The 25,773-nt window shown below is 42.4% G+C and overlaps 1 protein-coding gene across 1 annotated transcript in view; it reads left to right on the forward strand.

The window, feature by feature from the left end:
* Positions 1-10,997: 10,997 nt before the first annotated feature.
* MYL3 (myosin light chain 3) overlaps positions 10,998-25,773 on the forward strand; it is a gene marked incomplete at both ends in the record, with an annotated part of 33,152 nt that continues 18,376 nt past the window's right edge. Inside the window, one exon of the mRNA XM_079538035.1 lies at positions 10,998-11,123. Within this exon, the coding sequence (XP_079394161.1) occupies positions 10,998-11,123 (126 nt within the window). The remainder of the gene's footprint in view (positions 11,124-25,773) is intronic.

The following is a 25,773-nucleotide window of genomic DNA, read 5'->3' on the forward strand; positions in this document are numbered from 1 at the left end:
ATCGAGACAACTGTAACTAAAGCCAGCTGGCTCTAACTATATTTAGTGATATTTATTTGGGTTTTGTTCCTTCTTTTTTTTTTCTTCTTCTGTTCAATCCATATGGCTGTAAATAATTTCTGATCTTGCAGGAATAAGCAACTGCTGATGCTTCTCAGTTAATAAGAGCAAGAACAGAATGAAAAGGGTGGCAAACCTAAATGAAGGGCACAGTATACCAATGAACTGGCTGTATACACGATAGAGCTGTTAAGATTCATTTGTTGTAGGGCTGTGATTGGAAACCTAAGCAGCTAATTGTCTTGCCTATGTGAGAGAGTGGAATTAACACTGATTCCTAGAGGGAATCCCAGTGTCCTGGCAGATCCTGAACCACCATCCAGTTCCAAAACAAGAACAATTATGTGTATACTCTTCCTGACAACCATTTATTTAAACTCATCCTAAAGCTTTCCAGCAGACAAGAGTTTTCCATAACACTGATTCCAGCATACTGCATTCATCTTGACACAGATTTTCTCTGAACATTTAAGCAGAAATATTGACTCTCCTGCAGTTTAAGTGATTGTCACAGGCACTGAGTGTTTTTGTGTGCGCTCAAATATTTTTTGATGTGCTTAAAGGTTGTCAGGTTTTTGCATTGTCTTCCCCTATTTCACCCTTCTTTAGCCAAAACAACACCAGCTCATTCATTCTGTCCTCATTGCTCATATTTCCTGGATTTATGCTTTGTGACAGCTTGTAGAGAAATCTCCTCTTCCTCTCTGCAAACAAACAACAGACTTACTTCTGCATCTCTGTTGGTTTGCCTATAGGATTTGATAGGCTTGTCTACAAGGTTTGATAGGCTGCCATGTGGGTGAGATGGATGTGCTGCACAGCACGTGGCCCTCCTCACTTCACAAAAAGAGAAGCTCTCCCTTTACCAACCAGTAATCATCAGATGATGATTTACACAACTGGAAGCCCCTTCCATTCCTCTCTCCCTTTAAATCAACTTCTGAGCTAGTGTAGCAACAGGTCAGGTGGTCCTATGGTTCCTGTTACTCTAGGGCCTGAGCAGCACCCATCACTTCATCTAACACATTACAAGTGGTGTCCAGGGACCAATGTTTTGTGAAACCACGTGCTTTGCAGCTGATGAACCAGAGGGAAAATCTGGTAGACTCTGTTTTGTGAGAATGGGTAGAACAATACTGTCGTCAGATTGCACTTAATCTTTCCCTCTTGGCAGACCAGATGTGAACGAGGGTGACGTGCTGCTTTATTTCAGCCTGTGCAGTGCTGTTGTGAATATGACCATTCTCTCTGCAGTTGTCACTCAGCATAACACAAGTGGGAAAAAAAAAACAAACTCAATGAGACTTGGAAAACTCACCTGGCAGGCATTCCATCTGACTAGTTTATCCTTCCCACAAGTTTTTCTCTGTTTGTTTTTTTTCTATGCTATCTGTTGTATACAGGGAAACACTCCCAGCTCTTATCCCATGAGCTGGAGTCAAGACCTGCTGGAGTTTTTAATCTTAGCATACACATTTCTTTGGAATCTTTGAAAGGGATACCCAACCTATCTTCAACTGCTGTCATGTGTTATCCACTGATTATCAAAAAGGCCGTTTACTACAGCAGAAGGCATTGTCTGCCTTTGTGCTGGATGTAGGATTTCCCATGGACAAAACATATTGGCCATGACTCATTAGATGCTTTTGTAATAGAGACATGTCCTGTGGGTATCACAGAACAGAGAGGGACATACCCCACTGTTCTCTTGGAGGAGTTCAAGTTCACCTTCTTCCTATGACACCTTTCATCCTTCTTCTGTACAACATCATCTCTGGAGGAATTCTCAGAACAAAAAATGGGCAGTACCAAGCTGATATCTGTTTTATGTTTTTCATTTACTTATATCTTTATTTTTATTTTTATTTTTTCCCAGAGATCTGGGATGTTCTCTGGGGAAGTGGGCTTGTATGTTTTCGTTTTCAGATTTTGTTTTCCGCTTCACTAGAAACATTTTGAATATGCTGTGTTGTAGGGGGAAGGTTTGACAATTAAGTGTATCCCACACAAAAAACTAAATGCAGTCCCAGAGGCACCAGAGACCCTTGGTATAGCTTTAAACAGAAAGTTAAAGGATTAAAAAATTTGAGACCACAACAACATTTTTGTTTCATAGGCAAAGTCAGATGGACAAGATTGGCAGACGTGTGGTAGGTCAACATACTCAAGTCACTTTGAACAAGTGTATGAGGGTTATGGGGAAAGGAGAAAAGAGTCTTGTGGATGTACTCCCCATGCAGAAGGGTATTCATTAGTAGACCTTTTCCATGACCAACAGAGTCAAAGGAAAGATCTTCAGCCTGAACACTTCACAGATCAGTGATATGTACTGGTCTACCCAAAAATACATATAAAGTAGAACTGACTCATGATACAGAGCTTTCTAGATCCCCAAATCTCTGACTCTCCTGTCTCGTATGGTATTCAGTGACTTCTACCTTTGTATCAGCTGGTCAACCATAGAGCTCATGCAGTCTTTAGTCATTAGATGTTTGTACAGATAGTATTCCAGCTTCTTCAGTCTGTAGGTGGGGAATCTGTTAATTCAATTTGGAAAAAAAAAAAAAAAAGGAAGGAAGTGGAAGAGTACATGAAAAAAGGGAAAAAGAGTAATTTTTGAAAACCAATACAAATTCAATTAGATGTCAGTACCCATGCATGGTAGAAACCTATATTAAAAATGTCTCAAGCTCCTTAAGAAATGTGCCAACAAAGAAGTAATAAACCAGGGGATCAGAGGACAGCTAAGGCAGAGAAAGAAATGTTGCTAGAAATATACTTGAAGGCAAATCCTGGGTATGAATGCTGGAAGGTTACCATGGGATCGTATTCCCTGTTCACAGGCTGAACTGCGCCTATATATCACAATGATTTAATTCCACAGTTCACACATAGTTCAGCTCTTTTCACACCTTCCGTGGCTTCTTCAGGCAAGCAAGGAGACTTCTCAGGATTTCGAGAGCACAGAGCAGAGCCAGCCCTTGAGTCCTTCATCCCAGGGCATTCCGGGCATTCCTCCTCCAGACCTCACTATGTGGCCATTGTTCCCAAGCTGTTGGTACAGATTGGGTTACAGCCCTTCATGGTGGGGGTTGAGTTTCACAGTCAGGCCAGAAATTCCAGGGCATGAAATAGAAAGCAGAGTATTTTGGGAAGTAGCATTAATGTTACACGTGTGACATCACAAGAAAAAAACTCCCTGTTCCCTTTGGATACCCCATCTACTTTGTAAAACAAAGGACAAGAAAAAAGAGTATTACCAGCAATGAAATTGCTTACTTTTAACACGTTACTGCACCAGAGAAAGAGTATGTCCCCATCACAGAGGATCTGTGCTATCTGCAGCAACTGCAAGCAGTTCCCAGGATGTAGGTTGAAGCATGGAAACTTCTTAAGAAATATATTTATGTTCTAGTTCTGGCTCAGATGTTTGACCATGGCCAAATCATCTATCTTTCCACTAAAATAAATGCATGAAATAACATTCCTTCTTTCACTCCCATGTTGTGCTGGTATATTCTGAACTTTTATATTTTTATTTATATATTTTATATAATACTTCTACATACTTTCAGTATTGGTATATTGGTAACTGGAAGTCTGGGACTGTGGTTTTTGCTGGGGCCATGAGACCTGTTACTCAAATGAAAAATCATAGACTATGTGACTCAAATTATAACCAAAAGTGATTATAAGGTGTAAAATATTTTAATCATCGCTGCAAAAGTTTCCTTTTTTTGTAATGGCCCAGAATTTAAGTTACTCTTGTAATAAAAAAAGAAATAGGAGAGTGAGTGGCAAGGCCTGATCATGAGTTTTTATGGTTCATTTGAAGTTGACAGTTCTCATCTCTAAGCAGAGTTTGGCCTATGGGAAATAGAATGAGAAAAGCTGAGTACATCTATTTTTGGTGTTGTACAGAAAGTTTCAGCAGAGGCTTGGCTTGCTGAAGGCTCTTTCCTGTGATGTGGGATTTCCATCTTCATCTCATCACATGAAGAGATAACAAAACTTAGAGCTTCTCAATGATGTACTTAATTGCTATGGTTATGTATGTCCAGGATCCAGGATCCTTTGATGGAGTCTGTGTTTGGGTATTGATAATGACGGAAAGAAAAGAGAAAACTCTCTGCAAAATTAATGTGTATCGTTGGTGCAGCCACTATGAGAGCACTGGAACAGAGCTGTGGTGATCCAATGTGGGAATCTAATCAAAAGTAATAATAGTGTGTATTTAGAGGGAAGGAGAAGGGAGGGAAAGGTCACTTGTAGACAGTGTGGAAGCAAGCTTGGCTTTCATAATAATGTACTATCATTTGTGTCCTCCTACAAGCAAATTGTTAATTTCAGGCCATGATAAGTTGTTTTTCTTTTTTTTGTTTCTTTTTTTTATGAGCTTGAATGAGGCTTAATTACTTCAGGTGGATAACAGTGGCCAGCTATCAGAAATGACCTGCCACGGTGGTTCTTCTGCTGTAGGACAACGGTGCAGAGAGAAGTGAGATGTTACAGATGAAGGGTGAATGATTATCTTCTATATTCAGTATGAGCTCAGAGAAGTCTCCTGAGATGTCCTTTCCTCAGACGTTGTGGTTAAACTGGATAAATCCCCATGCTTCTTCTCTATCCAAAACAAGACTCATTGGGGTCTTTTCCCTAATACAGATCTAGGTCCTATGAATGCATTTCAGGCTTCTAGAAGCCTCAGCTCAATGGGCTCTGGGGTGGTTTTTCAGTCAGTCAAGGAAGAAATCCACCTTTGCCCATCCCTTGCCTTGCAGCTGTTTCTGGTAGTGGTTTAGGAACAACTTGAAACACTTGGCTTTGAAATTTACAGCAGCCACACTGCAGTACAAGTGGGGACAGTAAAGGCAGTAAAAATAGTTGCAGTGCCACATGAGCTGCTGATCTCATCCAGTACCAAAAAGAGAGGGTGAAAGATCAGAAAGGAAGAGAGCAAAATGCCACAGCTCCACTGAATTCAGTTGTGCATATCTGATTCTCCTCGTAACAGGTTTTGTAAAGTTGAAAACCCAAAGTAATGATGAAACGGTTGTGGTGGATGGAATTTCTGGATAACTCAATTTCATTTACCTCTTCTGCCCTCAGCATCCACTCTAGGATCTGCAAGGTCGCCCTGAAAAGAAGAATTTACTAAGTAACCAGTGAACAGAGTACGGGTGGAAACCTGCTGTCAACCTGTCAGTCTCTGAGGCTAATTATTTTACTTTGTTCCAGAGAAGACCATCAGTTGAATTGCTCATAGCCCAGAAGTATCCCCAGTTCTCAAAATACTGATGGGCTGTTAAGTCCCTGAGACAAAGGCAGGAAAGCCTGTGATGGATGGAAGCTGTTGCAAGCGAGTTCCTTTCAGATTACCTTTTAAGGACTGCATTATTATTGGTTTTTCTTTACCAGAAGGAAACTGAAAATAGCAATATCCCTGAGAATGAATGGAATGGATACTAAAAGTATGGAAATGTGGAATTTCCTCAGTTTAAACATCTGAAAACTAAGCTTCCCTTCTGAACTGGTGTGACTTCCTTTGTTGATATACATAGAGATAGGTAAGTCATGAAGGATGTTCACACTACTTGTTATAAAGAACAAAAGTTGGAAAGAATCAGCATCTGGAAGTATTTCTTCATTCTGAGGAAGAAAAGGTGCTCATCCAAAAGCTAGGAATGTATTTGGTGCTAAAATTAAATGACATCACTGTGCCCTAATGTTTCTAACAGAAACTAGGTGATCTTCTGAAGAAAAGATAACTATTGCTTAAAAAAGTGATCATGAAGCATGAAAAATAGCTGCTAATTTGTCCTTTTAATTGACAGCTAACTTTTTTTCCATTCATCAAACAACTGAAGGATGATGCTGATTTTTTGCAGCCTGTTACAGGCTTTGAATTATGCTTTTGCTGAAGGTATAAATGCACACAGCACTTTTGTTCTGTTCCAAGCCCTATGGTACTCAGATTGTCTCAAGATACCCTACATACCATTTTTCCACCAAATCCCACAGCTCTTCAGGAAGAAAAGCACATTCCCATTGAATCTGTTATCAGTGTTGCTCAGTATCTTCAGCATTACATAGATAGTGCTTTAGGTACTGTTCCTCTCCTCTCCTCTCCTCTCCTCTCCTCTCCTCTCCTCTCCTCTCCTCTCCTCTCCTCTCCTCTCCTCTCCTCTCCTCTCCTCTCCTCTCCTTATTATTTTTTTAAAAATGAACAGCAAACATATGTTCTCCTGATCCTAAGAGTCAGAAAGTAAATGATGGTTACTGCCAGACAATCTACTATTCTGGTCCATATCCACAGCTGGTATAAATCAGCATAGTTTCCTTGAAGTCAGTGGAACTCACTGATTTATAGCAGCTGAAGAGTAGGTCCAAAGGCAGGCATCTGCTTGTCTCTCAAGCTGATGTTCCTATTGGGAACAACAGTAATATAGGTCAGATGATTCACCCAACAAGAAGTGAGAACAGCAGCAGTTATCTCAGGAAACAATCTAATTTTACCTTAATTTCCACCCTTTTCCACCTTTGCCTGCATCAGCTTCCCACTGCATACACATCCTTTCGTTGTCCACTACATCCTTCTCTCTCCATACAGACACAACCCACTCTGCAGCATCTTCTTGTCTTGTTTTAACCACTCAGGTCTTAAGGCACAAGTGCAAAAACCGTCCTGCTCTATAATCAACCCAAAAAAACCCTATGTTTAAAATATCACTGCCATTTGAAATGATCTGACTTACTGTTTATAACTTGTTTGTATTAGAGCACAGATGTTGAGTAGCATATGAGGAGATGTGGTTTAGAGCTTTCTTTCTTTGTCCAACAGCTGACAACACATTTTCTGGGCCGGGGACTGAAGAAGCAGAAAAAAATCATCTTTTTGGTTGCAAATATCCTCAAAACACGTATCGTTGGTTCTCTGGGGAAGGCACTCAAGCTGTGGCCATCATACATGTCTAAGGACAGCATTTTTTATTGGGAAAAGTTGCACAATCACTTTTGGTTGGAGAGAGAACATCCCTGACGTGCTCTAACTCAAAGAAGTCTGGAGGGTTTCCATCAATAGTTGTTTTTCAAGAGAGAATTTAAGGTTAAACTCAAAGATTTATTTTATTGTTATTTTGAATTGGGGGGAAAAAAAAAAAAAAAAAAAAGCCTATATGAAGTTGAAGGGAAGTTGAGAAACCAAATGCCTGAAAGCTGATACTGTTTGGCCCTAAATAGTTCAGTTCTAACAGTCCACAAGAATATTTCATGAAAATTTAGGTTTTCTCAGGTTTTCTCTGAGAATTTTTCGCTGGAAGAAGAGATTAACATCATCTGTACAATGTCTTCCATTTGGTTTGAGGAGGAGTGTGGCAAATTGCTGTAAATGTAGCAAGACCAGACAGATGGACTTATCAAGGACGAGAGAATCATAAGGTGATGTGGCAGCTTTCCCAAATTTAAATTATGCATATTTTAGCCAAAACATTTCATTTTCAATTATATATATGTTTTTTTTTTCTTGTTCTAAAGTTCTTTTCTTATTCTGTGGGCAATTTCCTGATGAGCTCTGTTCTCTTTGAAGATGATCCCAGTCCATCTCTCAAGAGCAACTTATCATATCCCAACGATCAAGAGACTTTTACAAATTAACAGCTAGCCCAGCCTCTCCTGTTGGACTCCAGGACAACTCTGAAACTGCTTTCTGGCACTGAGATCTGCCACTAACATCTGTTGTGAGCATGACTGAAAAACTGAAAAGCACACTCCCCTCTCTTCAAATCCTATTAATAGGAAAAAGAATTTTTGGCCAAGGATTTTTTTTTTTTTTTAATTATATATTTTTTTTTTGCAGCTGCTAGGACTCTAGGGATCTTCATGGAAGAGATGGATGGGGAATTTAGGGCAAGATTAGTTGCTTTGATTTACAGAAGGATTTGCAGGGCATTGGAGTATATTTAATCTGCACAACTGATCCAAGACCTCCACCCAGCACTGGTTAGCCAAGCCTTTAGGTATTTAAAACTCATAAAATCTCCATGCTTTACCTTAGCATTGTAGATTTCAACAAATATTTGCATACGTATGTGTAGAAAGCACATAGATGAGGGTGTTGCCTTCCATTTATGCTGCACTGTCATGGCAAAGGAAAGGGAGGTCTTAGGGTGAGAGAAATACCCTGATCTGTTAGGGCACTCAGGTCATTGATAGGCCTGTTTGCAAAACAAAAGCCTGGACAGCAAAAAACCGTGGGTTCAGAAGAGGAACAAACAGGTCGGACAACGACTACGAATCCAAAGTACTTAACTGGGATTTCTGAGCCTTGCCAGAAACCTCCCCTCCAAAAAAACCCAGACTGTTTATAGTAAGGGGCAATGTGCTGCGGCTGTTTTGACGTTAACAGAAGTGAAAAGGCTGCTTTTTTTTTGCTTTTTTTTTTTTTTTTTTAATGAGAAATGCTGAGACAGCTATATCATGAATATATTTTCATAGAATCGCCAAGATTGGAAAACGCCATCCAGTCATCCAGTCCTACCTTCCACTTACCACCAATATTTCTCCACTAAACCACGTCCTTTAAATCATTTTATCACGAATATAAACCAAACATATTCAGGTAATTCCTACAGGACTGTACAATTCCTTTAATTTTACAAGATTCGGCTGAGGATCCGACTCTGGTGATGCTTTCAGACGATTTTCTGGGTCTTTTTTTTACCATTATTATGATAAAGTCCTAAGCTGTACCCCTGCAGGCTTGAGTTATAGAACTCAGAATTTCCTGTGTCTGTGCTGCCTGCTGCAATGTCAAGAAAGAAATCTGTAGTGAGGGAGCACGGTGAAGCTCCTCCCTAGTGCTTCTTCCAGAGAAAAGCATGTACTGTCCTCCAGATATTATTCAATTCAATGCAGAAAAATAAGTAGAAAAGCCTTTCACAGGGCATGAAAACAACCCAGCATTTCATTTATTACTTTGCAGAAACATCTGCATCTTATAAAGTTTGCAGGGATCTCTTAGTCTGATCAATGGGGTACCTGGATATTTTCTGCACTTAATTCTTATTGTCTGTCTCATGGACAGAACAGGAGCAGAATGTGAATGAGAAATATAAACTTAAAGGCAAACCTCTGCTCTTAAAGGCAAACCCCTGCAATGTGAAGGAAATCTCAGAAGGTGGAATTCAGCACAGGTAGGGTTCCTCTTATCTAGTTTGGGTGTCTGCAGTGAAAATGTCTCTATGTGAGCTGGGTGGCTCTGCTTCACCCGTGATTCTTCCATGGTCAACAGAGTCAGCAAGGAAGATGAACCACTCAGCTGGCTGAATGGATTGAGTATAGGTTGATAAATTGCAGTCAGACACTTCTTTCTCAGGTGATCATGCAAAAATACATTGGGACTGTTGGGCTCCATCAGAGAGGGGATGTGGCTGTGGTGAACTGAAATGAATTGGCAGAACCAGCTCTCTGTACACCTTCTCATGGAAACAAATCCCTTCTCTATTAGCACCTCTAGGTAGGGATTGGCCTCTTCTCCCAGATAATAACAATGGATGAGAGAAGTAATGGCATTAAGTTGTGCCTGGGGAGGTTCTGAGGGACATGGTCAGTGGGGATGGGGGGGGGGGGGGGGGGGGGGGGGAAAGGAGTTGGGGTTGGCTTGGTGATTTTACAGCTCTTTTCCAACTTTAATGATTCTGTGATTCTATGTACCAGGACCTGGGGGCAGCTTGGCAGGATGAAGCCCAAGCAGATCCACACATAGAAATGAGGAGTGCCTAATACAGGCACTGGGGTTTCAAGCTCTCTGTGCTGCCACAATAGACCTCCAAAGGGTCTGAATGGCAGATTATCAAGATGGCACAGCAACTCAGTCAAAGAGATCTATAATTCAACAGATATTTGTTTGAAACACCAGCATAGATCCCCATTTCAAACAGATTTGCAATTTGGAATGTAGCAATCATATTCTGTGGCTAAGAAATAAAAGTCTATGCAATGGGGAAATGACTGTGAAATGGATTCTATAAGCATGAACTCTTGATTTAGAAAAATAATGTAAGTAAATACAAATCTGAAAATTGTTAATTCTGTTTGGCTTCGAAGGGGTTATTTAAACCAAAGTAAGGCTGAGATTAGAAAAAGCTTTGAATAGATACGCTTATCTTAGTTATTTTAATGGGAATTTGGCATTCAAGTCTTTAAAATGGTCTGGAAAATCTCAGCCATGAGGCTGTACTTACAGACACCCAGTGCTATCCCAGAGCATGTGTGCATGTGTGTGTATGTATTCCTGCTTGGTAGATGCACTCTGCTGTGAGCAATACTCACTCTTTCTCCTTCCCAGGAGCTTTATGTGATCTGGGATATGAATTCTTCCCTGCACCAGCTGTTATGATGGTGGTTGACCTCCCATACCACTCCATCCTCATATCTAAATATAAGCCAGTGCTTGCCATTCAATGGGCCGTGTCACAACAAAGGCCAGGGGTGCCATCCAGCCTGAAAGAGAGACAGTCTGCAGCAGGTGAGCTGGGAAGAAGAGCCTTGGGAGGGTAAAACCCATCGTTGGGACCTGGGCTGTAACCCAACCTCCTCAGTGCATATACACATATATATGCAGTCCCGGACTAAAAAATGCTTGAGCCAGTGCCAGCTAGCCCTAAAACCCCCCAATCTCTTCTTCCATTTAAGTGCTAATTCATAACAATGCCGTAAGGCATGGCTTTAAAATAGCCGGGCAAGTGTCTTGTCCTTTTATAGCAGTGGCCCCATTGTAAGCTCTGGCATGTGACAGGTCTGAGAGTGACACATTGTGACTTCAAGAGATTGGACAGGGATAAAGACCTGTGTGCACTGGTGACTTTTCCTGCAGCAGCCACCTCTCGCCTGTCTGTCTCTTTCTCTCCTTTCCAAAAGCAGCCCACCAGCAAGGCACCATGCCTCCGAAGAAGCCTGAACCTAAGAAGGCACCTGAACCCAAGAAGGAAGAACCCAAGCCAGCACCTAAACCAGCAGAACCAGAGCCCAAAAAAGAAGTTGAATTTAACCCAGCTTCTGTCAAAGTATGTATCTTTTAACACGGTAGGGGGAGGAAGCCACAAGGGCTGGTGGGACTTGGGTTGGTGGTGGTTCTGGTGCTGACATGGTATTTGGTAATTTGGGCAAAAAGCAGAAAAGATGATTGCCATAGATGGAGTCGATGCAAATTCATTGAGGAATCTGCTAAATAGAGAAGCTAAAAGCCAAATCTTGTTTGATCTAACAAGGTCCAGACCTGTTTGACCCTTTTAATAACCAAGGTAGCAAATTTAGCTGCTTGGAAGTTTCACTGGCCTTAATGGGCATAAAAGCTCCTCTGTAGGGAATATTATAGGAAGATGCCAAGAAGGATAGACAGTACTCAGGACTTGGCACTGATTAGTCAGTGACCAAGGCTACTTGGAGTGGGTTTAGATCATTCAGTGGACTCATTGCTGTCCTGCAATGCATCATAGTAGACATCACCAGCGTGGAACTTCCTTAGAGTGAGCCAGCAGCAGTTCCTGCAGTTTTCCTGAAAAGCCCAACTGGATGACAAAGAAACACTGTGTTTGTGTGTGTGTGTGTATTTTGGAAGGCAGAGAGAAACTCCATCAAAAAGAAAAGGTTTTCCTGAATGATCTGCTATTTTGGCACTCCGTCCCAATGATCCCTAACAGAACACGAGCCTGCTCCTCCTCTCTCTCCTTAGAGCAATCTCTGCTGATCTCAGTTGGGATTGCTGAAGTCTTGCTCATGTGTGCTGAGACAAAATTAATGACATTTTGAAGTAGGCTTTGAAAGAGAATTTGTGCCACTGGTCTTGCCCATGTAAATCAGTCTCTCAGCTGCCTGAGACCTGCCATCATCGTTGTCCTTGCAGTAAACCACCCCTTTGACGGGGAACTACCAACATTTAGGAAATGCTACAGGTTATGAAGCTGTGAAGTAGGGAATTCCAGTACGATGAGGCTGGAGATCTGTTTTCTATTCAGATGCTTTTAACCATGATAATGGTCTGTTCAGCAGGTAAGTCAGTGTCACTATTTTTGTAGAAGAAATTTTCCTCAAAGTGTGATGGGGAATAAAAAAAAAAAAAAAAGAAACACATTACTTCAGAAATAATCATGAAATGAAGTGTCAAATACTGACATCTTAATACATAGAAGTGAAATAAGCAAAGAAAATTCTGAAAATAACTAGTTCTCCTTTGTTCCTTCCACATCATAAACATTCACAGGGAATATCAGAAATCTCTGCACCCATCTTTGGGAATGGCTTTCCTATACGCTTCGCACAGTAAATACCACACAGTACATAGACACTGCAAGGCATGGAAACATTTTCTTTTGTAAAGCATTGTCCTTTAAGTTGGAGAAAAGAGAAGCTCTGCAGCACCTCACAGGTTTCCTTCTTATGCCAGGTGATGACTGCATATCAATGAGAATTATGTTGTTTATTAGTTTAAAACAACCAAAGAAATTCCTGTTTCCTGCAAGAAACTGGATAACTAACATCATAGAATCATAGAATGGCCTGGGTTGAAAAGGACCACAATGCTTATCCAGTTTCAACCCCCTGCTGTGTGCAGGTCACCAACCAGCAGCCCAGGCTGCCCAGAGCCACATCCAGCCTGGCCTTGAATGCCTGCAGGGATGGGGCATCCACAGCCTCCTTGGGCAGCCTGTTCCAGTGCCTCACCAGCCTCTGAGTGAAAAACTTCCTCCTAACATCTAACCTAAACCTCCCCTGTCTCAGTTTAAGACCATTCCCCCTTATCCTATCACTATCCATCCTTGTAAACAGCTGTTCCCCCTCCTGTTTATGAGGGAGACCAATAACATGGGAGGCATAGTGATCGTGTTTATGGTGAGCCAGGAGAGACAAAACAAGAGTAGATAATGACAAAGAAAAGAAATCACAAAGCCCCACTGCCATCCATAGACCAGCTCAGAGCTGAGGTGAGGGATGAATATCTCTGGGACCCTATTGTGTGTCTCTTCACTGATGAGGACCCCACATAAGATCTCATGGGTGGCTCATGAACTGTGGGCTGCTGTAACTGCACTGTGTCCTATAGCTGGGGGTCCTAACCAATGATTTTCTGCCTTAAATCGTAACAACCTTCCAACCTGTCAGTTTAAATACGGGTGAAAAAAACCATACAAACAAAAAAACCCACAACCTATATCAAGAAAAATTCTCACTGCAAGGAACTCAGTTTTGGGCAGTGTTAGAGTCACAGCAGCAGTGCTGTGAGCAGGGCTTTGCTGTGACCTTGGGAAAGCAGTACATGGAGGTATTCATATATCTCTGTTGCTGCCTCTGTGTTTGACATTCTTGCACTGTAAAGGGAGGGGGGAGGAAACTGCAGTAACTTCTTTTAGAGGGCATTCATACCTTCAGTTGGGATACCATGACATTATGGTAGTATTCAGCTGGGATACTGTGACACTGTGGTATGAAGGGCACCTAAGTCCAGTATAAAGTTGAGCTGCAGTAATAATAATAAAAAAAGAATAGCATCACTCAAAGAAACAGACATGCATCTTTGTAGTCAGAATGACTGAAAAGTCATCAAACACATTTTCAGCCAAGCAGGATTTGAAATCGATTCATGTCTGCATTTTTGTGAAACTACTCATCCTATACACTTACCCATCCAGATTATTATTTCTCCCTTCAGTGCAATTTGAAGTTATGAACTCTTCTAATGGTTTTTAAAGTACTAAAAAACATGTACTGAGTTTCTAAAAAACGAGTAAACCCCCTGATAATATCTCTTCATTTTTTGCGGAGCGTATCCCATTATCTACTATAAATGAACTAAGGAAAGCACTGACAGACAAAATATTTGGGTCTAGGGTAGTTTGTTTCCCAATACTCATAGCAATGGGAGATGATGTTCTCTAGAGATATTTTCCTGGGAATTTTTCAATTAAGTGTTTATAATCAAAAATATTTTTGTCAAAACTGAAGCCGTTCGCACGCAAGGGCTGGGTCTGGCAAATATACTGCTTCCTGTTCCATAAACCTAACTCTGGTGGAGCTCAGGCCATCTGGTGTAGATCAGAATACCTCCCTAGATCATTGTACAGCATTTGAAAAAATGTTTTAATGAGTTCTGAAATTCTCCAAACGTCCCAGTTCTGCGTTTCGGGATGAAGATGGTTTCTTCTTTTTTTATGCTTCATGCATAAGATAATCTATAGCTGAAAGAACCAGACTTGTATCAAAACACAGTGTTGAAAATGATCAAAATGTGTGCTTTAATTGGATCATCTCGAATTATCAATATCCGTTACTCAGAATTTATTGTACAGTTGTATTTCTGGAATTTGATTTCACAGAGTGAAAAGTCTCAAAACTGCAATGTTTCTGTGGAAGAAAAAATAATTCTCATTCCTTCTTCTTTTCTGTTACAATACACGGCCATGATAACGGTCCATCAACATGATTCTGCAATCCACAATCACATCGAGGGGAGATTTAGGTTGGATGTCAGGAGGAAATTCTTTACAGAGAGAGTGGTGAGGTGCTGGAACAGCTGCCCAGAGCCGTTGTGGATGCTCCGTCCCTGGAGGTGTTCAAGGCCAGGTTGGATGGGGCCCTGGGCAGCCTGGTCTGGTATTAAATGTGAAGGTTGGTGGCCCTGCATGTGGCAGGGGGGGTTGGAGCTTCATGATCCTTGAGGTCCCTTCCAAGTCTGGCCATTCTGTGATTCTGTGAAGTTTTCCTGCCATTTTTCTTACTGCTTCTTGGTCAAGAGCGGGGCCTGAACTGGGATCATCCTAAATGTGAGTTACATCCTTTTAAGTATGCAGAAATATTCCAGAGCTTTATTTTGAAGACTTTAACTTCTATACTTAAATGGCCCTATAAGATCAGACCCCAAAGTTAAATTTTGTGAAGTAGACTGTGTGCAATTTAATGTTGCTAGAAACTCAGAGAAAAGAGCTTTTATTTGTTCAGTTGGTTGGATGGTTGGTGTGGGCTTTTTGTACTTTTGTCTTTCATCTATTTGTTTCTCTGAAGAGTTTGCTTATGCTTTTTTAAGAAAGTATTTCAGTTTCCCTGAATTTAGTTTGGAGAACAGATTTTCCTTGAGAGTTTGTGTAGCAAGAAGGGTCCTTTCCATATATTCTTCATTCCCTTCTGAAAGCTCTCTTTTAGCAGAAGGGGGACGTATTGCCAGAAATAAATTCTTCTCTCCTGAAAAATGATAAGACTAAAGTCAGTGACACAAAAAAGGGGAATGACCATTAGAAAGTGGATCGTTGACCCTAAACAGATCATTGACAACCAGCAGAAAAGTTCTCTGGAGAGTTGTTCTTTGATGCCTATACTGGGATGGATTGAATCAGCCCATGGAGATGGCGATCCATGAAGGAGGGGATGAGGCAGGTATTTAGGTGCCAACATTTCAGCTGCTAAAATTAGCAGAGGTTGATGTGTACCCAATGTCCTGGGTACAAAAAGGTCATGCAGAGACAGCTGTGGGGACCTGGAAGGGACACGGCTTGCCATATGCAATTATCCCTAATAATCACATTTTCCTGTGCTAGTACTTGATGTGCTTATCGTAGCAACATGCACTGATATTGGTGCCTGGGGAAAAAACAGAACTTATTTTGGTGGAGCACTGTGATCTTGAGGCCCTGTGAAACCTGTTCTCCTTGAGAAGCCCTGAAGGCTTCAGAACATCTGCAGGGACACTCAAAAATAAAAGCTTCTTTTTCTGCATGAAGAGATGAAAGGGCTTCCCACAGGGGAAAAAAGCAGACACATCCCGCTTCAGCAATAAGCTGAGGTGAGATTGTGAGAGAACAGTTGTCTGAGGAATTTGTTTTGGGCTGAAGTAACTACACTGACTGTATTTCAGGGTAGCTTGAATGTGGGAGAAATTTATGACTTAACAGTGGACGTAAGTGTGAGAAGTGCTTTGAGATGAGAGAAATTTAAAAAGCAGAAGCTACTTGTGTTTTATTGCTGTGCACGAGGAAGAAAAAAAAAAGACTTAAAAATGTTATTATTAAATAAATTCAGTTCATGGGGGGTAAAGGATGTCTGAGAGTAATTATGAGTGATGGCAAGTATTTTACCTGGATGTGTGATGGAAACAGCATGAGATCTCAGGGGTGCACATTTATTTTGGCGTTTGGGTCTCAGCAGAGGGTGTTTGTAGCTGGTGGCAGGAGTGCAGGATCCTTTGCAACACAGATGCTTGGAAAGCATGATGCAACAAGGCTTGCATAGGAAAGAGATGACTTTTTCTGTCTCATTTGTTGGGACAGATATGATTCAAATCTCAGCATGATGATGTGACACAAAGCTGTCCCCACCATGTCCACCGACCACATCCCTCAATGCCCCATCTCCACAGCTCCTGATCACCTCCTTGGATGGTGAACCCACCACTTCTCAGGGCAGCCTTTGTCACTGCATGAACACTCTTTCAGAGCAGAAATTTTTCCTAATATTCAACACGTGTGGGATGATTTCTACTTGTCTCTGAGCAAATGATGCCCCTAAGACATAGTGAAGGCATCCAGTTATTAAGAAATGTCTAATTCAGAAGAAAGTCCGTCTGGTTACCTCTTGCATTGTATCTGCAACACATCCAGCTTGAAATAACAAATAACGCTGTGTTTAGGTAAGATGATGGAGATGCAGGTCTTTGCCCACTTTACAACCTTCCAGGGTGTTAGAAGGCCTCAGTGAGAATTTGGACGAGTCTTCCTGGAGAACAAAGTGGGAGCTTTTTACACATATATGCTGGAGCTTCCAAGATCAGACTTCCAGTCAGCTGTACTTGGCCACCACATGGATTCAACCATCCAACACCCTCTCATCTTTCTCTCTCTCCAACCTATGTTTCCCCTTGGTTTCACTCCTCACAGGTGTTACATGTTCCTATTGTCATCACCACTGTTGTTATTGGCCCACAGTGCATGTCAGTAGAAACACTTTTAGAAAGCAATTTCCCTCCTGTGCTCACATGTTTGGAAGTTTCTGAAGTGGGCAGTCACCTACCAGGCTAAACTTAGTCCATGCTGGGCCTCTTCCACTTCCCGAGGTTTCTTCCTGTGCTTGAAAGCACAGGGAAATTTGAGCAGCAAGTCTTGAAGAGGCCCCAGGCAAAAACGGCTGACAGTTTAGTAAAGACAAAAGACCCTATTGCAAACTCATGGAAGTCAGAAAGAATTTTTTACTTCTGAGTTATTATGGGATTTGCCTGTGGCTCGCCACTCTTGCTGTGAGCTGTTTCTCCTACAAGGTGTGACAACTTCAGTTAGTTTATCATGATTTATTTTTAATTTAGTGTGTTGCAAATGCCTCTCAGTGCTCAAAAAATTGCATTGGTATGGCACAGTATCTTCAGATGCAGATTATTGAACTCCTCTAACTCCAGAGGAAGATTTTAGATGGATGGATGAATGGACGGACGGACGGACGGATGGATGGATGGATGGATGGATGGATGGATGGATAGATGGGAAGGGAGGGAGGGAGGGAGGGAAGAAAGAAAAAGAAAGAAAAAGGATGGAAGGAAGGAAGGAAGGAAGGAAGGAAGGAAGGAAGGAAGGAAGGAAGGAAGGAAGGAAGGAAGGAAGGAAGGAAGGAAGGAAGGAAGGAAGGAAGGAAGGAAGGAAGGAAGGAAGGAAGGAAGGAAGGAAGGAAGGAAGGAAGGAAGGAAGGAAGGAAGGAAGGAAGGAAGGAAGGAAGGAAGGAAGAAGGAAGGAAGAAGGAAGGAAGGAAGGAAGAAGGAAGGAAGGAAGGAAGGAAGGAAGGAAGGAAGGAAGGAAGGAAGGAAGGAAGGAAGGAAGGAAGGAAGGAAGGAAGGAAGGAAGGAAGGAAGGAAGGAAGGAAGGAAGGAAGGAAGGAAGGAAGGAAGGAAGGAAGGAAGGAAGGAAGGAAGGAAGGAAGGAAGGAAGGAAGGAAGGAAGGAAGGAAGGGGAAGGGGAAAGTGAAGGGGAAGAGGAAGAGGAAGGGGAAGGGGAAGGGGAAGGGGAAGGGGAAGGGGAAGGGGAAATTCACTTGCTGTGTCTCACAGGTTAGATATAGAGACTCAGCAAGTATCTTCAGGCTCCAGGTAAAGATAAACAAGTACTTTCAAAAGTTCATTCATTTCACCCTAAGATGGGAGTCTTAGGTAGATTAAATAAGGTGGTGGTAGAGAATAGAGCCCGTTGAATTGCAGGGACACTTAAGCCATGGTCTGGTTGCAGCTGAAGAGCCCTACTGGCTTCTTTTCATGCTCCAGCTTACAAGAACTACAAACATTTAGTACTCACCAATAGAGCAGTGCCAGAGCTGAGCTGTACCTGGATGCAAGCCAGTAAAGCTGTGTGGTGTGTATAACACCGTATGGCTCAAAAGATATGAGTTTCTACTAGTTTGGGGATTTTTCCATGATACAGGCATTGGCTGCTGAATGTTAGTGCCCATGGCACTAGTCTAGAAGAAATGTTGGGCCTACTCCAAATTCTTGTCTCTGGACTGCCTGTGAAAGAGAACAGATCCTCAGGATCACAAATTTGAGCTATTTTTATCATGTCTGAAAGAAAATCCCACATCCTTCCCATTCACCGTCCCCATGAAACTGTGGGGAATCAAACCTCAGTGGTCAACGGTCCTTCTTAGGGAAGATCTGAGCTGAGGATTGCAGCTTATGTTGGGCAGCAGTTCCTTCAATTGGGAGCTGGAAGGGGATCATCCTCCTGGAGTGGTTCCTCTCCAAATTTGGGATGTCTGAGGTCCATGGCAGAGCAATTCCCTTAATAAATGGTGCTTTCTCCCACTCTGTCCTGATCCTGCCATGTAGAGGGAAGCTCAAAGGTGTGATCTTGCACATTGCACACACGATCATATGCAAGGAAATGAAGCTTAACCAAAGGATGCTGTCAGGGCTGTCAGCACAGTGTTTGTCCCTTTTCCTGAACTTCAGCTGTGAGGCTCTGTTGGTTGCAGCTACCGAAGGTTTTTTCTCAAGAATTGGTGGCAAAGGTGCCCTGCTTTGGTGTTGGATATTAGAGATTTTTCTTTTTTCTTTCCAGAAAGAGTGCTTTGGCATAGGCTGCCAGGGACATGGTGGAGTCATCATCCCTGGAGGTGTTCAAGGAATGTGGAGATGTGGCACTGAGAGACGTGGTTAGTGGGCATGGTGGGGGTGGCTTGGGGTTGGACTTGGTGACCTGAGAGGGCTTTTCCAATCTGAACAATTCTATGATCCTACAAAATCTACTTATAATGTTCATATTTATAATGTTCCATTAGCAAATTGCTTAAGCACTCCTGGATGGATCCAAGAGGTAAGCATAGCTAGAATGTCATGCTGCTATAGCACACTTCTAAAGACAGCTCTGTTCTCTTATTCTCTTTATTTATCACAGTCGGTGTCACTATGAAAGCACGGGACATGCTCAGCCAGGCTGGCTGCTGTGAGGCAGTTTTTAATAGCAGAGAGAGCACCTTTCTCCCTCTTGTCCTTCCCTTTGGAGCAGCTGGTCTGGGTTGACGTGAATTTGGCAGCTTGTTCTGCAGAAGTGCATCAGTGTCTGAAAGGGTAAAGGGTATTTCAAGGTTAGGAAACAATTTATGGCCCTGACCTGGTGAAATGTGACATTGGATGCGGGGTGTGGGATGATTCCAGTTGCTGGGACTGGGAACACATTTCCAAAGGGGAAATGTAGGCGAGGATGCAGGACTGTGCAATGGTATACGGTGGGAAGACAAAGATAAGGGAATTGGATCAGGTGGAGAAAGAGACAACAAATGCTGAGGGATAGTGTTTTTGAGGAGAGAGACTTGGTTGACCTTCTTGTTTATTCTGGAGGCCATGGCTGACCCATGTGATGGGTTAATGGTTGGGTGATGGGTTGATGGTAGGACCAGATGATCTTAGTGGTCTTAAATGACCACGTAAATGACCTTAATGATTCTATGATTCTATGACTATGGTTTGTTCATCCAGTATCTGCTTTTGCCTTGACTCCTGTGGAATGAAACAGAGGATGATTATCACAGTTAGTCTCTTTTGGTTGATCAGACTGCAAAAAGGAGACGTTCCCCACCAGCTGCTAGCACAATGCTGTCTCAAGCTAGAATGGGGTAGAAATAGAAAGATGTTGAGCAAACATGCACTCAAACACAGCAAAAGGGATTCTTTGTAGTATATTCCACTCATTCTCAGGGCCAAAACCGAACAGCTTTGGAAATTGAAAGTGCTTTCCAGATGAATTTTCTGGGCCAGCAAAAGTCTGGCTATCTCTGTGTATCTGTCTTGTTCTCAGAGCTGGGTGATGTTTCTCATAAAAATGCTTCTCTAGGAGATTTGGCAAGTGCAGCTTGGTGGCACCGGAGTGTTTTGCAAACACACAGAGATTTTTGCAAAGGGTTTTCAAAAAATATGAAAAGGATAATGAAAATTACCAGCTTCAGCTTCTGAAACAGCTTCTGATTTTGGAGAGTTCTCTCATTCTTCTATACAAAAAAAATACTCAGAGATCTTCAATGATTGAAATTACTACAGTTTGGGCAAAAGGGAACATTTTGACCAATCTGGGATAATCTTTCTCTTCCATTTCCAACTAAAACTGTCATCAAGTAAAACACAAAACCCAAACCTGTTTTCGTTCATCATGAAAAAGACTTTTTCCCCCAAAAATCAGGAAATTGCTCAGTGGCACTCTAAAATATATAGTAGCATGATTTTCTGGTTGGCTTCCTCTTCCAAGTCTTTGTTGTGCAGCTGCCAAGCAATAACCTTTCTGCAGTGTCTGATGCCTGTGGCACAGAGATGTGCAAAGCCCAACATGTAAACAGCTCAGCCTGGGCGGAGGGACGTCCAGATGAAAACGTGTTAAACTTCATAAGTTTTTTTTTTTTTCTTCCTCTTTTTTCAATATTTGAAATAACTCAGTGTTGTGGCAAGGCTGAATCTTCAGGTGGAGCAGCAAAATGTGCAGCCTCTGTATGGACTGCAAATGAATTTTCTGCACGTGTCTTTGCTGGGTCGCTCATGGGATGGAGATGGTCTTTGTAGTGAGTCTTAAATTTAAAGTCAAATTTAAAAAAGCACGCATAGAGATTGTTTTCCCCACCTCACTCTGCATTTCCCCCTGTGCCCCTGCATGCTTCACATCATTTATTTGTCTGCCCTCATCTCTCTGCATTATTTCTTACTCTGCTTTTCACATCTGTGCAAGGCATGCAAATGGCCCTCAGAGTTGTGCAAAGTGGAGCACTGGTTGGAAAGGATTCAAACTGACCTCAACAGGTCTGTTGGGATGCAGCTATTATTTTTCTGGTTCGTTTTCTCTTTGCAGTCATTATCTCAGACCATCTAGGACACAAGGCTTATTGATTTCTGCTTTGCCACCGAATGAACTTTGCAGTTTCTTGAAAAGATGGGTTGAGAGAATAATAAATCAGCCCTTTTTTGGACAGTTTCTGGGTTTTTCAAGTGTCTCTGTAGCAGGTCCTGACCTAGAAAGCCCTCACGGCAATATATCCTGCCGCAGAAATTTGTCATCTGAGATCTCAGCCAGTTTGCTTGCCTGCTTCTCCGGCACGTGGTGTAGGTGAGGTCCCTATAGGCTTGTTTGCATGTCTATAGCTGTGCAGATCTCGTGCTACAGGTGTGTTGGCCTATGTTGGGAACAGAGTAATGGCCACCCGACCCCACAGCCCGACTGTTTTCCCTCCTGACCGTGCCTCCCAGCCTTCTGCTCTGTGCTCCTTTTCCTCTCCAGTCTGCCCCTGGATGTGTTATTAACAGCACAGTCTGGATAAGGAGCAGCTCTGTAATAAGATCTGCATTTCTCGCATAGCTGCTAAACCTCAATCAATATGGTTTTAATCGCCATTTGTGTAACGTGCAATAACTATTAAATTTAAATTAAATGCACAGCTCAGAGCATGCAGAAGGCCCTGGCCAAAGTGCTAACTTTTCCCAAGTTGCTGGAAAGCTGGACTGTAGAGAGAAATTATTTCTTTCTTTCATAAACTAGTTAAATCCTGACTTGGAGAAGGGAGGAGAGTGGCTCCTAATAGAAACAGAAGCTTTGGGTTAGGAATTTTTGCAAAGATGTTAGCATTTGGAAAGTCGTGTCTGGGTGGACTTTGCCCTGGTGCTGAGAGGATGGAAAACATCATTAGTGTATGTTCCCTGTTGGGAGTAGCGCCACACATGTCATGAGCTGGGCTGGGGACATGACTAAGTGCTGGGGTGACAATTTGCTGCTTTGTTCTTGGTCACACACCCCATCCCTTCCCAGGGGCACGTGGTGACCACACAGTTCCCACAGTGTCACCAAGTGTCACCATGCTGACCGAGGGCAATGCATCTCCAGAGGTGCCTACAGATGAGCCTCAGCCACACACGCTGTGATGTGGGTGGCTAAAGTGCAGCTTTCCAAATGAGAGAACCCTTTGGCTTTGCTGTGTAGGTCACAGAGGTGACCTTGGGAGCAGTCACTTTGAGTGAAGAGCTTGCATTCTCCAGCAACAACATGCAGATAGTGATAATTATAGCTCCAAGCTGGACTTCTGTGAAGGATTTGAAGGTGTTAGAAGAGTGAAGCTGATATAAATACCTATAAGCTACTATAAAGCACTTCCCCATGGCAGTAGAATGAGGCAGAGCGAATCTCAGAGGAGGTTCCAGTTTGCTATTCAGAAATATTTCTTCTCAGAAACAATGGTAATGCATTGGTACAGGCTGTCCTGGGAGGTGCTGGGGTCACCATTCCTGGAGGTGTTTCAGAGCCATGGAGATGTGGCACTGAGGGATGTTGTCAGAGGTCATGGTGGTGTGGGCTGGGGTTGAACATAGTGACCTTAGTGGTCTTTTCCAACCTTGACGATTCTGTGATTCTATGATACACCGATTCTCAGGCAGGGGTATGTTGGTTGGGTACCTGATCTGGACTGGACCAAAGTGGGGGGAACCAGTTAACTCTGCACCAAAATCAGAAGAATGAGAAATGCTGCTCCTCCATGCATAGGGCTTCAGCTGGAGAGACCTGCCAACACACTGCACACACACTGGCAGATTGTGTCCCAAAGCATTCCAGCCCCTCCTGAAGCTGTAGTGGTTCTGAATGGCTTCAAACTACGGAGCTTTCTGGTGTTAGACTCGCAGTGAGCTCCTCCACATCCTTCCTCTTTCCTTCCCCAGCCCATGGATTAACTTGTTTGCTTAGACTAAATTGTAAGGTTTCCAAGTGGCAAAAGGATTGGTTAAAGCTCAGGTATTAATAAAAACAGGAATAACAAAGCAATTTCAAAGCATATTTCCTAACAATATTTCATTATAAATCTATACGTATAAAATTATCATATGCTGGCAGTGTAAAGAAGTGGAAAGAAATATGGGAAAGAAAATGGATATAATATTAGTAGAGGGGTGATGCCAATATAATTTCTAAATTTTTTTTTTTTTTTTCCAAGAAAATTTCCTTCTTGAATTTAATTTCACATCTCACTATATGCATTCATCTTATATGGCATTGTTCCTTCCCCCATCCTATCTGCAGTCTGAATCCTAAAAAAGCAGACCTGGAGAAGAGAGACTCAACTAAATTTGAACTGAAGGCATCATGCTGTGCTGAGGGTGTGCGGTCAGTTTCCAGCCCAGCTCCCTTTGATGAGATAGCTGCTTCCCAGAACCCCTGCCATAGCTGGGAATGGGGCTTTATTGCCACTAATAACAGGGCTTGGGAGAGGGTTAGTGGCTTTTGCTTGTGAGTGCTGTTCCCATTATGGGTTGATTCCCAGTGGGGTCAATCAGCATAGTCCCCTCCAGCAAGACATACCCTCCACACTGATTTATCCCAAATCAATAGTTGGGTTCTACTTTGTGAAAGATTTCTGTTGGCTTCCACCATCTGAGAGCTTGAGCATGGTTCTTTTTAAGCACAACTGAAACAGAGCTCGGCAAGGGAGATCCTCACCTCTGGATTTAAAAGAATCAGTGCAGATTTATGGTGGTCCCTTAGAAATTATCAACTCTCACTTCTAGTTTGTCTGGCTGGCTTTGGGGTTAATGTGTATGTATGGTTGTGAAAGTGAATTGTACATTCTCTCTCTCTGTAATATAATATAGTTATATATGCATACACACATACTATGCATATATAGTCTATATGTTTATATATACATACAAATATACATGGAACATGTGCGTTGACATAGGAGAGATTAGTGTGTGTAGATGCCCCTGTGTATATTCACATGGACAGATAAATGAACAAGCACATGTATGCAAACATTGGTGTGGAAGAGCCAGTCTTTACACCCACGTATGCTCCTGTGCAATTCTTTATCAGAAGGCTTACACACATGCTGTACCCATGCGAGATGCTTGGTTGGCCGATTTGGTGGCCACTGCCCCTTCCCCAGATCTGAACTCTGAGACCCACTTCAACTTTGTGAAAGCAGCTCTGCTGCAGCAAACCAAAGCGTGCATCCAAAGCCCAGAATAGAAACGGCAGCAATCCATCGATTGCGTTTTCTGGGAAGTGACAGAACATCTCCACTGCTGGGCAGACACGGCTGAAAGATCAGCGAGAAGTCCGCTCCTGCAAACAGCCTTAGAAAAACAAACCAGTTAATGAACCACCCACCCTTAACAAAACAACAGCGGGGAGCACGGAGATTAAAAAAAGGCTCAAAGAGAACCCAGCTATGGTTAAGAGCAGCCTGACTATAACCACTGAATACTTGGAAGAAAAAAAAAAAAAGAAAAAAAAAAAAAGAGAGAAAAAATGTCAGTAGGGAAAAGAGCTTTTCACAACCTGTGGCTGCTGTTGACTTATAGGTACACCAACATGGGGCAAAAAACGTTCTTTCTCTTTGATGTAAGGACTGCAAAAATAAACTGCCCCAAGCTCACCCCCCTCTATCTGGAGATGGACTGTCATCGCGTGCCGTGCTGCTTGGTGACAGCTCTTTACAAACACTGCCTCTTGCTTCAGCCTGCTTCCAACGTCATTGTGTACGGAGGACAGCAGGCAGGGGTTGACTTTAATGAGTCTGAAAGGGCATTTGGGAGTGATGTACGCAGATCTCATGAGTTTTGAGTGAAACTTGATGCAAAGCCTCAAGAAAACAGTCATAGTTCAAAGCACTTGTTAATTGTGATCAAGTTTTGGACCTTGACGCTGTTGCAAGTGGACCAAGAAATAAGGAAAACAAAATTCTTAAAGCATCAGCTCCAATCGTGGTTGTCAGAAAGTTCACATTTTACTTCTTTCTGCATAGACTAATAAGCCTCTAAATCAAGTAAAGAAACCCAGCAGACTGTAGTGAATTGAAAGGATAACGACTTATGGTGAGAGGGAGAGGGAAAAGATTTGTCCTTCTTCCTTTTTTTCTTTCAATCAGGATTTGATGGAAGGGCAGGATTCAGTATTTCCATCCTCTTGACCAGCCCCCAGCTGGAGCTTGGCTTTTGGGTCTTGATCTCACTGGCAGTGTTGGAGACAGGCAGGAACACCCAGTACAGCTGTGGTTGTACTGCAAGATCAGAACACTATTATTATTATTATTATTTCAGCTCACAATGAATAACATCCTCCTTAGGAAAATAATTGCAAAAAGAAAAGAAAAAGAAAACCAGCCTCCTTCCACTCCAAGCCTGAAGCCAAGTGGATGGAAATGATGGATTACATTGTGTTCATTGATTTGCTA

Source organism: Tetrao urogallus (assembly GCF_951394365.1).
Source record: "Tetrao urogallus genome assembly, chromosome: 7".
NCBI classification, from domain to species: Eukaryota; Metazoa; Chordata; class Aves; order Galliformes; family Phasianidae; genus Tetrao; species Tetrao urogallus.